The sequence below is a fragment of the Argiope bruennichi genome, chromosome 1, assembly GCF_947563725.1.
Source record: "Argiope bruennichi chromosome 1, qqArgBrue1.1, whole genome shotgun sequence".
NCBI classification, from domain to species: domain Eukaryota; kingdom Metazoa; phylum Arthropoda; class Arachnida; order Araneae; family Araneidae; genus Argiope; species Argiope bruennichi.
The window spans coordinates 131,094,604-131,111,621 of record NC_079151.1 but is presented as its reverse complement, the minus strand read 5'-3'; the positions used below and the strand labels follow the sequence as shown (position 1 = coordinate 131,111,621).

Below are 17,018 nucleotides of genomic sequence, written 5' to 3'. Positions count from 1 at the left end.
TTATATAGACCAAAATGTTTAGGCTAAATTTGAATAACGAATGATATTTTTCTTGGCTGCACTGAGATAAGCACTAAATAATGAATTCGCCCTATATTTAGATACTAAAAAGCGCATTTTCTTGTACCTTAATGGCTTAAGTTATACATAATTTGTTGAAAAGACGTTAACATCGAAGTGCTCTTAGCTAGTTTGTTTAAAAAAAAGCTTAAAATTAAAAATACGAAATCAATGGCCTGCTTTTGTTACTTGAGGTAAAGGATTTCAAAGTTCGCTAACTCGTGAATTCTTAACTCGCGACTATTGCTGCTAGAATAAAGTGCCATTATAATATAGAGAGATCTAATCAACATAAAAAGCTTTCCTTAATGAAACACATTTATTTCTCCTGATTTTAATAAAAATAATTTAAATTATAAATGCGATATGATAGTAAATATTTTGCATGATAAATGATTCATAATGTATGGTTTTTTATTTTTTTTAATCATAGATATTTAAATCTATATAAATAAGTGACTGATGAAAAAATTTTGCATTAAAATTTAATCTCAAATAATAAATTTAAAAATAATGAAGAGGTTAGAAACTATTAGAAAATGTCCCAATAATCTATACTTATAATAAAGTTCAATGTGTGTGTGTGTGTGTGTGTGTGTGTGTGTGTGTGTGTGTGTGTGTGTGTGTGTGTGTGTGTGTGTGTGTGTGTGTGTGTGTGTGTGTGTGTGTGTGTGTGTGCGTGCGTGCGTGTGTGTGTGTGTGTGTGTTGGCGCTTTACAGGCCAGACCATTCAAACCTACAGCTACTAAATTTGGCACGTGTATACCTTGGAGGCCGGAAATGTGCATCTGGGGTTATTTTTTCGAATTTTTAATTAAAATTTTATTTATTTAAAAATTAAGCGAAATTTTGGCGTGTTTCTGCTATAGCTTCCGAAAATATTACCGCACAAAAAAGATTTTTACATCAAGTTTAAGATCAAAAATTTATCTTTTAAATGATACCAATGTTTTAACCTTAAAATTAAATTTCTATTTTTAATGAATTTTTAAATAAATATTTTAACTATATTTTTCAACAATTTTTTTCGTACAATATAAGGATAAAATTTAAGCTGCACGAGCACGTTTCGCATTCATCGGGAAAAATTAGCTTTCTTCAAAGTGTTGCCATCGCATTCTTTAAAGCTCCAACTAAAAATAAATTAAATCTTTTTGGAAATGAAATCTGCAAAAATATAATTTTCGGCACGTGTCTGTAGGAAATGAAACAAATATGAAATACTATTTTTTTTCTAAAAAATAAATTCAAGAAAAGTTATTTTATGATCTTTTACACTCTCTATATTATTAATCCAATAAATCAGTTTTATTTTAAGGCAAGTTTTGTTTAATATGAACAGGATATCCATTCAAATCAGGGCCACACAGCTAATTTGTAAACATTTAGTAAGACACAGATCTTCTAAAATGGTCTAAATGGAAAATGATTATATTTTATGTAACTTGATTCAATAAATGCTTTAATAAATAACGAATTTTTGATTTTACATAAAGCTTCTGCTGTGGAAATCACGAATAAAAAAATGTTCTTGAAACACTAATATTTTAAATAAAAAGAGTCAATTTCCAATCAACTAAATCAATCACTTAAACGGACTGATTTATGAAAATTTATATATCACTATTCAATAAAAAAAAAGGATAATTTTAGATTTTTCATCGATCGTTTCAAAGAAAATACGCTAATCAGCGCGCAGGTTTCTCAAGATTAATTGGCCTAAGATTATGAAAATGTTGAGTTTTTCTAAATTTTTAACATTCAAAACTTCATAAATAAGTCTTATTTGATCGTGGAAAATAGAAACATTCATTCATTTATTTAAAATTTGGTGTGTCCAGAATATTTCTCAGAATATGATACCTTACTGCATTAAATTTAGACTTCATAATTTTTGAAATATATTTATAGGCCGGAACAAAATATTATTATTGATTTCATTTCAATCCTTTTGGAAGAAAAACTAAAAACTGAATTTTATGCTGAATCTGATAAATTTTTGTTGAATTATTCTTTGAGATATTACACAAATTATGACAAATATTTTGTAGTTCACATAAGACTTAAATACCGAGCGATTCTGTTTGCAATACTCATATTCAATAATAATTATAATAATAAAATAACAATAAAAATGATAAAAAAATAAAAAGCTTGGTTTTATTAAAAAATATCTTTATACTAATTGCAATTTCAGCATTTCCACTTTAAATTAAAGTTGAAGTTTTACCGGAAATGACATCAAATTAGGAAAATATATATAGTAAATTGAACGAAACGATCTAAACAACAGTATAAGTTTGGAATGACTATCAAAATTTGAAGATTAAAAATGTTTTGTTTGAGAATCTATTAAGAGACCAGTTACTTAAAATATTTAATTGAAAATTGTAGCGAGCGGTAATACTGGCGAACCGGCTGGTCGCCAAAGGCGGCTAGTCTAAAATAATTCTAAATATATTTAATAATATCTAAAATAAATAATATTGAAAAGTATGATGTAAGCTTGAAAATGTACCTTCGAATTTTCAAAATCCAATTTTTTAATAACATTTAGTGGATATTTGAAAAGCGATTTTTCAAACATCAATCCTATATTTCTTTTGCTTTATTATTTCCAAAAGTTGAGCAATAATACATTTTTTTTCTCAAAAATGCTGTGCTAGATGTAATAAAACGCAAAATCACTCAAGAACACGTGTATTGTGTCATACTATGTAAAATTTAGTAGTATATCTAAATGACAGATTCAATCACACAGCTTCGAAAAAACATATAAATAAATAAGATGTTTAATTCATATTTGAAAAAAAGTATATTCCATAAAATCGTCAGTTATATCATTATCGTTTGCTCTTTTATTCTAAATAAATCTTATTTAATCTTTATAAATAAATCTTGCCTCTTTATTTTTCTTTATGGCAACAAACATTCATTATGAATTTCTGCTCCTAAATATTTTATTTAATAAGTATTTTTTTTGGAATAAAACATACCATTTCGAAACATTTATACCAAAAACTTATGAATAATTCGCATTAACAGAAGAGCCAAGTCAACATATATCTCTTACACAGCTTCATTGTGCAATTTTCACAATCCACGCCGCATACTTATCCTACGGTAATTAACTTTCATTCGGTCATTCAAATGGAATTGCTTGTTGAAACGAATTGGGCTATAAAAGCTCAGCTTTGAACGGCGTTATCAAATTTAGTCCCCATATTTGGGATATGAAATAGGATATGATTCTGGTTTCGCCAGATTAACTCGTTCTCGGGAACGAAACAAGGAATGAATATAATTACAGGGTGTGCATTTACAGCTCTAAAATAGAGAAACAAAAATTAGCCAGAATACATTAATTATATTTTATGCCGTCCATTTCCAATAAAGGTAGTTAGAACATTTACGTTGTTCGAAGAGATATTTAAGTGTAATTTGTCGTCTAGGAGACCACTCTAGCGAAGGTAATAAAGTTGGAGATAGGGTAAGGTAAAGGGGTGGATGAAAGAGATGAAGTGAAATATTGTGGAACCTGATATTCCAAAATAGCAATTATTGCAAAATGGCGGTGCATAACTTATATTTTCTATTTAACCTAATTATTTGCTGGGTCTTTGTTGTGGCTTATAATTTTATATTTAATTAAAGATTTTTTCCTCCTCTTTTTTATTACCATGATTCTTTTTCGTTAATTTTCTAATACTGGATTTAGTGCAATTACATTACCTAATGTCTAATTAAAAATCATAAATTTTTATTAGAGACACATGTTTTACAAAGTGTCTGACTTGCGGATATAAAAAAAAAGGTGTTAAATACTCGAAATCATATTTAAAGATTATGCTTAGTAGAAATGTCTAATGATTTGAAACATAAAAAACATAGAATGAAATGAATGATAATGTATATTTCAAATTTAATAGCATTTGCTTGGTTGCCAAAATGCAAAGAATAAATTAAAATTCTTTAATATATTCTTTGAATTAAAATTCTTTAATATATTCTTTGAATTAAAATTCTTTAATTTCTTCTTAACTGTTTTACTATTTATTCAAACAAAATTTATTTCAACAATTTCGATCGTCATTAAATATTACTTTTAAATAGCAAATTTTCATTTATAAATTTTAATAAATGAGTTCAATTTATTTTACATCACAGTCACATGATAAACGTAATTGCATCTAAATATATACCAACGATTATTTGTTGTGGATGTTCATATCGATAACATTTTACCTTATATTTATTTTTTGTGTGAATTTTTGAATAAAAAATTAATTATCGTTTGATTTTTGACTGTTAAAATTAGAAAGAGAAACACAATTGTCATACGATAATATTTTTCAAGTTTCCATTTAAATACAATGAATTATTAAAACTAAGAATTGCAAAATTTGAAATGAATTTTCTAATTCTATTGTGTTAACGTACAGTTTTCATTTTGTGTGAATTATAATAATGTTTAATATGAAAAAAATATACAGATATACATGAAAAATAGAAATCATTCAAACGAATTAGTTAATTAAAATAGATAATTATGTGATAGGGTTTAAAATATATTTATCACAATAATGGTAAAAAAAATACAGATATACATAAAAAATAGGGATTATACAAATGAATTAGTTAAGTAAAATAAATAATTATGTGATACAATAAAAAATATGTTTATCACTAAAATTATAGATTTGCGCCAAACAAATTATTCGAAAGAAAATTTAAAATAATATATTTATAAAAATTATGCAAAATCAGAGAACTAACAAAAACATCTAATCAATAAATTAAAATTCTGTTATACGAAATAAAATTTAAATATCGTAAAAAAATGAACTTGAATTTAACTTTATAAAAATATAAAAATTAATCATAATTTTTTTATTAAATTTAATAAAAATTGATAGAAATGCAAAATAAAAATTAATTATGCATTTAAAAAGTAAAAATTATTTCAACCAATGAAAAAATGGTTGTACAATTCCAATCAATAATGGTATGATATTTATTAGTTTAAAATTTGATGTTACGGGAATTTAATAAAATGTTTCCCAAATATTTTAACAAATTCCAAATAAATAAAAGTAAACTCAGAATAAAAAGAAAAGAAAGTAAAATTTCTCATATTATCCATCTACCAAAATTTGTTGCAATATCACATTTATGAGTCTGTTTCTCAAGATTTCAGGAATGACTTTCAGAAATATTAATACAGCGAGGCAAAACGTAACTTAATCGTATCGAAATGTATTTTAACTTTACTAAATTAAGTAAAATAATATTAATTTCTCAATTTTCAAATGATTAGATACCAAAAGAGGAATTAAGCTTATTTGTTAGTTCAAATTAAGAACTGTGATGATTGAATGAGTAATTGTAATTATTAAAATTCTTAAATTATCTGTCGTCTGTTAAATGTTCAAGACCGAAAACTATATATTTTAGAACTTCGAATAATTTTTTATCTTTTTGAAAAAGAAAAATAATTAATCACCAAAAAACATTCAAGAAAGTATTACAAAGATATCGAATTATTATAAATGAAGCTAAATAATATTGCAACATTAAAAGCAGACCTCCTGCATCTAAAAATGAAAGCTTCTTATCGTCGAAGAGAATAAATACTTAAAGTATCGATTGGCTGTCTGGATCACTTAAGCTCTTCCTACAAGAAAAAGGAGCAAAATCCAATTGAACTCGGAAGTTAAACCAAATCCCATTAAGAATTAACTTGGGTGCTGGAAAAGATGAGTGAGTATCATTTAAAATGCCTCCCCCCACCCGAGCGTCTATAGTGCAATGTATTGTTTATTTATTGGGAAAGCACTGATTAAAAATAAATATTAATGAATAAATTTAATTATTTGAAATGGCAATGGTAAAAAAAATGTTTCTTTGTTGAGTCACGCGGCTTGTTTAATTAATTTTTGCACAAGGCAATGATTTTTTTTTTTTTTTGACACAGAATTTTTTTTAAATTCAAAGTAATTGGTAAATTTTCGATGGCTGAAGATGTAAATATATGCTAATTTTCAAGTGGAAATGTAATTATGGTTCAAATATATCCAAACTGGAAGGGGGAATATATATCATATTTTTCTGATTTAAATTTTAAAACACTTTTGAATTTCCAATGACTATTTCTTAGTATCTTTGCGCATACTTCGTTTGGATACTTCAATAACATTGATTTTAAAAAATGGATATACTTTTGAAACTTTTTGAATGGCGTATACAGATTAAGAAAATGATTTCAATAATTTTTCATATAAATTTATAATTATTCTTTAAGATGTTCTTAGCCTTTTTTTAAAACTTTTTGTTTTATTCTCTTCATCAAATAAATGATCATTTATTTTTTCTTGCAGGTTTTACTTCAGAAGAAAACGTAGCCATGGTACCAAGGGTAAATATAACCATATCCATCAAAGAACCCGATCTGGACCCACCCTCAGATCCAGGTGGCTCTGCACTCACAACTCCCACCAGTCCAGAGGTAATGGAATGGGTCCTGCCCTCTAACAATGATCCGTGGACTTCTCCTGGACAACTTTCTGTTGCTGTGCTTCTGGTCTTCTTATTGTCCACGACCATCATCTGCAGCAATGCGCTGCTTCTGATAGCTGTCTACAGATTCAAAAGACTTAGAAATCCAAGCAACTACTTCGTCGCTTCATTGGCATCGGCTGATTTTGGGATAGGGCTGCTGTTGCCTCCTGGATTATATTTTGAATTCACTAGAACTCATGTGAAATGCATCCTGCTGTGCTTGCTTCCCTACTGTCTCTTCATTCTACTGTGCTCCGTGGCTCTGCTCAGCATAACTGCTGTTGCTGTAGATCGATGCACATCTCTGGCTTCACCACTGCGGTATAATAATATCATAACACACGGTTCTGTGGTGAGATACATAGCTCTATTTTGGATTTATTCATTCCTGCTGTCGTCTTTCCCCATGCTGTATTGGTTTTCTGCTAAAGGTGCGTCCACCACCCAAAATTGTTCATTTACATCTGTGATCCTTTGGCCGTCGCGTATGTTCCTGTTCTGCGTTTTGTTCGTACCATGCACCCTCCTAGTGATAGGCAGTTACGGATATGTCTATATTGTGGCCAGATCTCACGCCAGAGCAATATTTTCTGCTGAGTTGTCATTCCGGCAACATCCTTTGTCAGGTCCTAAATATGGCAGGACTCTTGCGGGCACTGTCGGGCTCTTCTGTTTACTGTGGATGCCATTCCAGGCAGTAGCTTTCACAGATTCTTTACATGAAAGAACTATATTTTATTTAGGATTGCTTGCCATCGCCAGTGCAGCTACGGATCCATGGATGTACGGATACAGAAGTGCTGAATTTCGTCTTGCTTCTTTGAGAATCTTGGAAACCATTTTTCCACAACTGAGTGGGGCTTTGCACAAGCCAACAGTCAGACATGCCAGCTTGGCCAGCTGTGCGTCACATGTTCGTTTTGGAATCACGCCGAATCATCCAACCCATACTGCAGACACCATGTGCGCTACCTTCATTGAAATTCCGATGTTGACGAGATCAATTGAAGAAACGGCTGTGGCTGAATTGTGATAGGGTTTTTCAAATTATAAAAGAATATTTAATCTTTCATGATAGTAGTTTGCTGTTCTACTCGAAATAAGTTATAAAAAAAGAAGAAGCATGTAACTTGGAAATTGTAAATGTTGTAACCTGATGGGTGATTAATGAATTATTCATCCAAACTTTACAGGAATGTGAAAAGTATTCTTCTAGGAGACTAAAGGAAGAATTAAGCTGGTCTCGATTCTTCTAGAATGTAATATCATTTGTTAAATAGTAATAATCGAATTAGTTATTGTGAAATCAAATGTGTGAATGATGTTTGCCCCATAGTTTAATAATTAGAAGTAACTATAATCAAGAATTAGAGTATTAAAAATAGAACAGAACTGATAAACAGCCAACTTTTTAAGATTTTCTTTCACGACCAAGAATCTGTTACAAGTTTTGAATCATCACAAAAAAAGTTATGATCATTTTACATGCCTATTATTTATTTTATTATCTCATGCGAGCATAATATAAAAATCATTTATAGTTGTTTTTATAATGACATTTTTTTTACGATCTTGTATTTGAATTAATATATATCTTATAAGTGGGCACAGTTATGCAGTAGTCAATCATCAACTAAATTCGTATTTTGACAGGTAGTTGCATTCGAAAAATAATTAAAAAGAACCTTTAACGTTGCCATAATAATTACATTATAAGTAGTTTGTTGGACAATGAGTTAAATATAACAACATACACCTACATTCAGAAGATTCTTTATAATAAATTATACTCACATATAGAATTTGCAATAATCAGACCTATATTCATAAAATGGCAGGTGATATTCAATTGCATAACTGAATCCACTGAAATCTCGATTAATTTTTCTTCTAATTCCTCATTTTGTTTTTTACCATCTGAAATAATATTTTATATTTTTGTATTCATGCATTATTTCTCATGAAGCATAAGCAATAGCAATAACTATAGCAGATTACCTCTCAGACTAAAGTATTAAATGCATGTTTATAAAAATATTTGGCCAGACTTTAGAATAGTGTCCTGTCATCAAAGTTAGCAAAATTTTGGCGAACTTGGGACGGTTGGCTCGATATTTGGTGAACTTGGCGCTCTTCTTAAATCTTACCGAATATTCATAGTATTCACTTGAGTAAATAAACAAGCTTCTATGCTAAACCAGTATTATCTGTAGATAAATAGTATTTGCATCAGTATTCTTTCGACTGTTGTGATAGTAGAAATCTTATTAAATGTTTTGTGAATACGAATTGAACAGATACCTCTTTTCGTAGTTATTCCATAATATTTTTATATTTAAAAATGGCAGCAACTTCATTTTATTTTTTTAATTTTAAATTATGCTTTTTATTAGTCTTTTGTCAGCAATTAATTTTTAATTTCTTTTATGATGTGTTTGAAATGTTCTTTTGTAAGATAGTTTTTTTTTCATACTTAATAACATATGTGAAAAATACAGTAGAGTCACAACTATTCGAAGGTCTGTGTTCTATTTAATCTAATTTAAAATATAAGGCATTCTATTTTATTTTTAAATTAAACTACCTCACTTTTCAAATGTACATTTTTTTTTTCTTTTTTAAGTATATTAAGCTTTGTTCTTGAAGAACATTTTCTTCAAATAAACCAAGAATTAAAATAAGAACGAATCAAAAAGTTTTCTTTCAACAAATGGGTCGATTGTCATGGTACAGGTGTTCGTTTGAGCTTTTCAAAATCTGGTTATTTAGATTATTTTGAAACATAAATATTTCATAGTATCAACAACAATTCTAAATTCTGATGTTCTACTAAACATGAATATTCTTTCCACCTGACGTATCCTTTTGCGCAAATTTTTGTTTTATTTACAAACAAATTGAACCAGAATGGGTATAGCTGACTCTGATGAGCTGGTTACGTACCGCAAGAGCTGCATTATATTAGAGGAATCTATATTGATAAATTAGGACATGCCGTGAATCAAAATTTGCCAAATTTGGTTGCATATCTCTCATGAGCAACAAGTGAAGAAAACAGCAGAACTAAGGAAAGAGGAATATGCTCCGAGTTCAAGTGCACACTTGTATTATTAGTAACCCCACACTTCCTCTCTGAAAATAAATGTACTTGTCTATCTGAAGTCAAAGGTCATCCGCCTTCACGTTAGAGCCACACTATAGCGAATGATTTCCAGTATAATGATATAGGAAATATGTCTCAACTGAAATTGTTATTAAGCGGTATGTTTGAGTTATGAATGGTATGTCTGAGAGGAGATAAGTTTCACTATTCGATATTATATGCAATTAAATTCTATATTTAAAACGAAAATTATTTAATTCCATTGTATTATTTTTGAAGCTGTAAGAAAATATAGAATAGAAATATCAAATATATTTTGTACTTATTTTTAACTTAATTTGTCTATTCAAAATCGAGAAAAAATTTCGAATTTTAGTTACAGAAATTAGAAAAAAAGCGTTTTTGTTCTTCTTCATTTAGAAAGTTTAGTACGAAAACAAAAGATTAAAACGGTTAACGTTGTAAGTTCCAGAAAATAATTCAAAGACATTTTTCACTTTAAAGTATCAAATTAAAGAGGCTTTATAATGTAGTGAATGAAAAAAAATTGATATATGTTTGAAAACTATACACAAATTTATCAATGTTTAAAAAATGTACAAGGAATGCGGTTTGTCAAAAAGAGTAATATACCCGATGAAAAATAAATCCATGAAATATGAATTTTTCATTACTTCTCAAACTGTCTAATTTTCACATTTTAGCATGAATATTGAGACTCTACTGTTGATCTGTTTATAGTTCCAAAATTTTATTTCATTTTTTTTTTTGTTAATTATAAAAATATTATCTTTCGAATAACTTTGTTTGTACATAGCGAACTTTAGAGCAACCCAGTTGTTATCCCTCCTTCCTTTGAGCTTTGGTGTTCATTTGTACATATATATCTGTGTGTGTTACATCTCGTTGTGCGAAATTGTAAATAAGTCATTTTAATGCTTGCATTGCTTAACTGCCTTTTTATAATTGATTTTTGCATATCAGGGATATGAATTATAAAAATGTGCCATGGTTGCTTTCATATTCAATAAAAGGTGAAGCATTTTCACCAATAATTTTAGTCGCAAATTTAAATGAGCTGACTAGAAAAATTCTAAGATTCAATATTGTCGTTATTATATCAAAATATCTTATGTCAAAATTGCCAAAATATTTTATTGATGTAAAGTACTTGTGTAGATTAGCTAAATGTAGAGTTAGATTGTTATATGCTGTCCCAAAATACTATATGCCGGTATCAAGTTCTAGTTATTACGTCAATTTTTTTGCATATTCATCTGTGTGTGGTTTTTGACATAATATATTTTGTTATAAAAACGACGATGTATTTCAACACTTTTAAAAATAAAATAGTTTTAAATTTGTAGAAAAAAAATAGATAATGAAGTAGCAGAATGTGTAAACTATTTTCATACGTCAAAATCTTGTGACAAATGTAACTGCACTAAACATCTAGAATCTAACTGCATGTTGTCAGTTTTTCTATTCCAAAATGCGCTATGCCTGCCAAAATTAAATGGGTTATGCACATTTGATGAATTTCTTATAAGCCTGAATTAAGGTGTACGTACACACTTGAAGATATTTATTTTTAAATTTTAACTTTAAAAATTCACTTTTTTTACAGTAGGTTAATATATGTTTAAACTCATTTCAGTGAGAAAAAACCATATTACACTAATTATTAATTAATTAAATAATATTTAATGAGTTAATTAGCCTATTTTTTGAAACATGATATCTTAAATTCTAATTTGTACAGACACACAATTCTAGTTGGAAGTTATGCCTAATATTAGTCTTCATGTTATCTGCCTCAAACAAGTTATAAAAATGTATAGTTTTTTAAACAATTTTTTCATCAATGATAAATAGAAAAAGTGAGATTTTTTCTGTCATTTTAGCTTTTAAACAGCTATTAAAAATTTATTTCTATAAATATAACTTTGATGGAGGCACAAAACATCTGCTATTTCATACAGATTATTTTTATATATAAATAACTGTATTTGGTTAATTTCTTGTTGAGTTATGATTGTTTGAATGAAGCAACATAGTAGAAAAATATTCTTCATAAAATGAGTTTTAAAAACACCGTAACTAGAGTTTTTAATGAAAGCACCTCAAGAAAAATAATTATAACTAGAGAAATATTTCGAATATTGACAACATCTTGGTATCGTTTGAAAACTAAAGGACCAGAGAACATTATTAAGCAATAAAAAAAATGTTCGATATTTTGAACGATTTTCGAAGTTTCAAGTGTATACATACACCTCAACCTCATCAAAAAGGCAGCTCAGGAGAATAATTTGCGCATATTCATAATTAAATAAGGTTCCATATTTTTTTATTTCTTAACTAAAAAAAAATACTGCGCAATCCAAAATTTGTTTTGATTAAGTTGAGTAACCTGTTCAGAATCATAGAGCAGAAAATTTAAATAATAAGACATTCCCAGCTTAAAAGTGCAACAGACGTCAAAAAGGTATCCTTATTTTATTAAGATTAAATATCGAAAGACCTCACCACCACCAAAAAAAAAGCGATTATCTATAAAGATAAAGTGACTTTTAAAAATATATTTTTTCCGTTTTTGAAATTGCTCGAAGTCTACTAGTCATGATAAATTTTTAACAATACTGAGATGACAATGGTGGTACTCAGTCGGTATATACTACCACACTTCTTCGCCATACTCACATAAGAGCATTACGCGAAAAAAATCAACATGCATTAATTCCAATTACTTGGAAAAAATTCGAAAATCATATCGAAAACCATCCACATATCATTCTGGATGAATAGATTCTACCAGACCAATCCTACCTTCTTAAACGTTTTTATGATTACATCGCTTTATGGGTACTTGTGTTCTATCTATATGCCATTGACGAACTTCAAGCGTAATCGCATGTCATTGGCGAGCGTAGTCAATAATTAACAAGACGCGTTTGGCGATCTTTTTGGCGATTGTTAGCCGGTATACAATCAATATACAGGTATCGCTTAATCTATACGCATAAAAATGCTCAGCATGAATCATCTTCAATTTTTAATATCTACATTTAGTGATAAGCTGGTTCATCAGGAATACATTCGTTAAAATTTCAAAAAAAAAAATTTAGTTAAAAAATAGTTTCATTGTGAGCATTTATTAGCCAAGAAGTAAAAAAAGCTAAATGTGGTAACCTTTTGCCCAACCGTCTGCATTATCAAGAGTTTTGTACGGTTTTTGCATTGTACATGTCTATATTTTGCACGATGGAATCAAAAGCTAGATTCCAATTTATGAACATTTTCAAGTTTAAAATAATTATGATACATATAATTAATGATAAATATAAATTTATGACTAATATATCATTAACTAAATAATATATAATAAATTTATTAACTAAGCATTTATTTGTTTTGTTATTTAAGAATAATTTATCCTAGATAACTTGTAACAAAACATAAGTTTGAAAATTTGTTTTCATATTAATTTTTTTTCTATTTAAAGTCCTTGTTGAAATAAAAATCGAAGGAAAGAAGAAATAACGTAATATAAAATGTTACTCTCTTGCATTTCCCCAATTGAGAGAGTTTCATTTACTAACTTTAGAAATAATAAACGATAATATCATGGAATCCTTTTGTCTTATTACTATAAAAGAGCCAGTCGGACAGCTAACATCTAGTATCTAATTAGTTCAATAAACCATGAACTATTCTGCTGTTCTAAGCAGATTGTGACTTTGTAAAGCATTTGTCATTCAAATTGGGAGAGAAAGAATCCTATTAACATATATTTGATATGCTCTTTATCATAATCCACCATAATACTATTAGTTAGCTCTACTTTGAACTATGATTACATTGGTGTTCAAATTATACGTAATGATACATTCTTGAATTCTAGAGTACAATAAATTTCTCGGAATGAATTCCTGTGAATAAATCTTTCGTCTAGGTACTATACATCTCTGTTAATTGTAAAGTCTATATATTGAATAATAGTGAATAATTTTGAAACAACCATGTGAAAAATCTTAGATTTTCGTCTCTAATTCAAATTTTTATGAATGACTGAATAGAAGATGTCGAGTTCGAGACCCTGTTCAACAAAAACTTCTCTGTGATGCATGTTATAACTTATCTTTGTTGATTAAATGTGGTCAGATTAATACGATAGGGTAGTTTAGAGAATGAAATATTGCATCAAATGTCGAGTATCCTCAGATTGATCTAATGAAGAAATTTAGAGGGGAAAATACTGGATCTGGTGTCAAATATCCTCAGATTAATGTGACAAAGAAGTTTAAAGGGCAAATGGGTTTAAAAATGAGGATGTAAAAAATGAGGATAAATTAATGTATCAGATGTCGAGTATCCTCAGATTAATGTGACGAAGAAGTTTAAAGGGCAAATGGGTTTAAAAATGAGGATGTAAAAAATGAGGATAAATTAATGTATCAGATGTCGAGTATCCTAAGACTGATCTAATGATAAAATTTAGAGGGTGAAATACTGGATCTGGTGTCAAGTATCCTCGGATTAATGTGACGAAGAAGTTTAAAGGGTAAATGGGTTTTAAAAAATGAGGATGAAGAAAAGGAGAAGTTTAAAGATAAATGAATGCATCAAATGTCGAGTATCCTCAGATTAATGTAGCATTGAGATTTAGATAATGGAGTACAGGATCAGTGGTCAAATATCATCAGATTATTGTGATGGAGAAATTTAGAGGGTGAAATACTGGATCTGAGTCAAATATCCTCAGATTAAAGTAACACTGAAGTTCAGATATTGGAGCATACGATCAGATGTCAAATAACCTTGGGTTAATGTTTAGAGGGTAAAACAGTGGACCAGGTGACAAATATTCTCATATTAATGTGCTCGAAAAGTATAGATAAAGGAGTACAGGATCAGGTATTAATTATCCTCAGATTAGTTCTTAAGGACATTTAGAAGGTGAAAAATTGGATTGGATAATGTGATTGGAAATTCTGAAAATAGGATATAAAATTACGATGTGTCCTCATCATCTAGATGAGATACAAAATTAGGAGCTTCACTTAAAATGGCCGTCGGATAGTTTCAAATTTGGATAATATACAAATTTATTAAGTTATCAAAGTTAGAAGCTCTATTCCACAGAAGGCTTGATATGTAGATATGATAATATTGAAAATAAACTTCTTTGTACTGTCCGTTCATGAATTCGAGAACCCACTGTGTTTTTGCGCATGCTTCAGGGCGCATTTATTTAATCAAAATAGGGGTGAAAGGAAAGATAAAAGGAGGGGATATTTATATTTAACATTAGGGTTAATTCGGATAATTCATGCACAAAAACTGCGGATAACTCGTAATATTGTCCGAAAAAAATGCTAATTCAAATTAAAATAATTTAGAGCTATTTTTATTTACTGTAAGAAACCGAAACATTAAATTACGATGTATAAATGGAGGATTTCTGTTCTTAAAATTTGGCTTTTTACAAAAGTATAATAATTTTTATGTTAAATTTTTTTGTTATTGAATTTTTTGATATCAGCAAAAGTAAAAAATCTCGGCTCACGTTTAATGATATTATTTCAAATATTTTTAATGCCACTTCTGAATGTTTTTTTTGTTGTTGTTGTTGTTACTTGTATTAGCCATATAAATAATCAGCACGTAATTTTGAATTAAAATAAAATAGCGCGATTAGAAATGACACGACTAATGGAGCGGAAATCAAATTCCGGAAATGCTCTCATCCTTTCACGTCTCACCCCTTAGCGAAGTAGATTCAACGAAAACGGGTAGTCTTGGTATATTGAAAAGAACAGTAGTTATGTGAGTTTTGAATTATGTGAATTTTTACTATCTGACCATGGCTCAAAAATGCAATTTTCATCCCTAATAATTCTCGAGTATTCTTAAAATAGAATGCTGATCAACTCACCAATCATCCAAACGATATTAATCTAAGCAGCTGATGTTAGAATTTTTAAAATTTTCTTATATTAGGAAAATAAATACAAGTTTATTGTTTAGAAATTAGGTCTTTCCTTTAAACATATAAAATTTGCGTTTGATATTTTTTTTAAAAAAATTCGGTATATGATGACAATATTGACATTAAAAAATCCGAAGATTCTGTGTAAAAATTCTTTTATGGTTAGTCTAAATATTTTAAACACTATTTACCACATTTATTCAAAATAAAATATTTGTATGCTATAACTACGAAATAATTTTTATCTACTTAAAAGAAAATGTAAAGATTTTTGCAATAAAAAATATTATTAGCAAATAAGTGGAAACTTTGAAACCCTTTTTATTGTGTGAAAGCAATCATGAATTGTGAATACTTGTGGATGGTAATGTTTTTTTATCGACTGTCAGTTTGCACCAAGTTGAAGCCTCATTTGCTGCTGTGTGATATTTAACTCTGCATTCCGTACTGAATCTCTTGTCGGCTAGTATGTACCAAGTACGATGTTGTAAAATATATTTGTATAGTGTGTGTTGTAAAAGGAGCTTTTCATTGATGTCTTCCTTATTGTATTTAACCAAGAAACAATAAAAATTTAAAAAGGAGTCGTTCGATTTTTGTTTTACTTTTATTTTCTCGTATACGAGAAATTATTATAATGTGAGAACATGATGTTGTTTTGGTTAGGGGGTTTTGAAACTCGAAATCGCGTATGCAACAAATATTAAAACTCAAAATCACGTAGGCAATGAATAAAACATAAATGGCAATTTTCATCATCATACATTTTTTTTTACCTGCTTTTACCAGTATTGCATTATTATTATGTACGCTTCATTGAAAGCAGATCCGTTTTTAAAAGGATGATCTGCTTTTACCAGTATTGCTTTATTATTACGTATGCTTCTTTGACAGCAGATGCGTTTTTAAAAGATTGACTTAGAACTATTGCAACATAGCTATTATTTCATCTCAAAATCGGTCGAGCTCCAAAACTTTGTTTGCCAGCTAGAAAAATTGAAAATAAAAGTTTAAAAAAAAATTATTATTAAATATATAGAGAGATTGATAGAGAAGTCTGGTGATTGTTTCAAACCGGTTTAAACTGGTTAATGACTTAAATGAATTAAGACAAATAATGACAAAAAATAATAATGTTCTCGCATGATAACTTGAAATGTGCGATCGTACATTTCATTTTAATTTTTTATTATTACTTTCTCGTATTTCTCTTATGCATAAAGAGAAAGCATTGTATTCATCAAAAAATTCAAACTCTATATTTTGATGGATCTTCGCGTTTCGGACTTGCACGACACCCAAAGG

General features: G+C 28.7%; 1 protein-coding gene across 2 annotated transcripts in view; it reads left to right on the top strand.

The window, feature by feature from the left end:
• Positions 1 to 8,371, top strand: part of LOC129962736 (adenosine receptor A2a-like) — a 382,623-nt gene extending 374,252 nt beyond the window's left edge. For both annotated transcript variants that reach the window (XM_056076713.1, XM_056076722.1), the window contains exon 2: positions 6,438 to 8,371. In XM_056076713.1, coding sequence (XP_055932688.1) covers positions 6,438 to 7,651 — 1,214 coding nt within the window. In that variant the 3' untranslated portion in view covers positions 7,652 to 8,371. The remainder of the gene's footprint in view (positions 1 to 6,437) is intronic.
• The last annotated feature ends 8,647 nt before the right edge of the window (positions 8,372 to 17,018 follow it).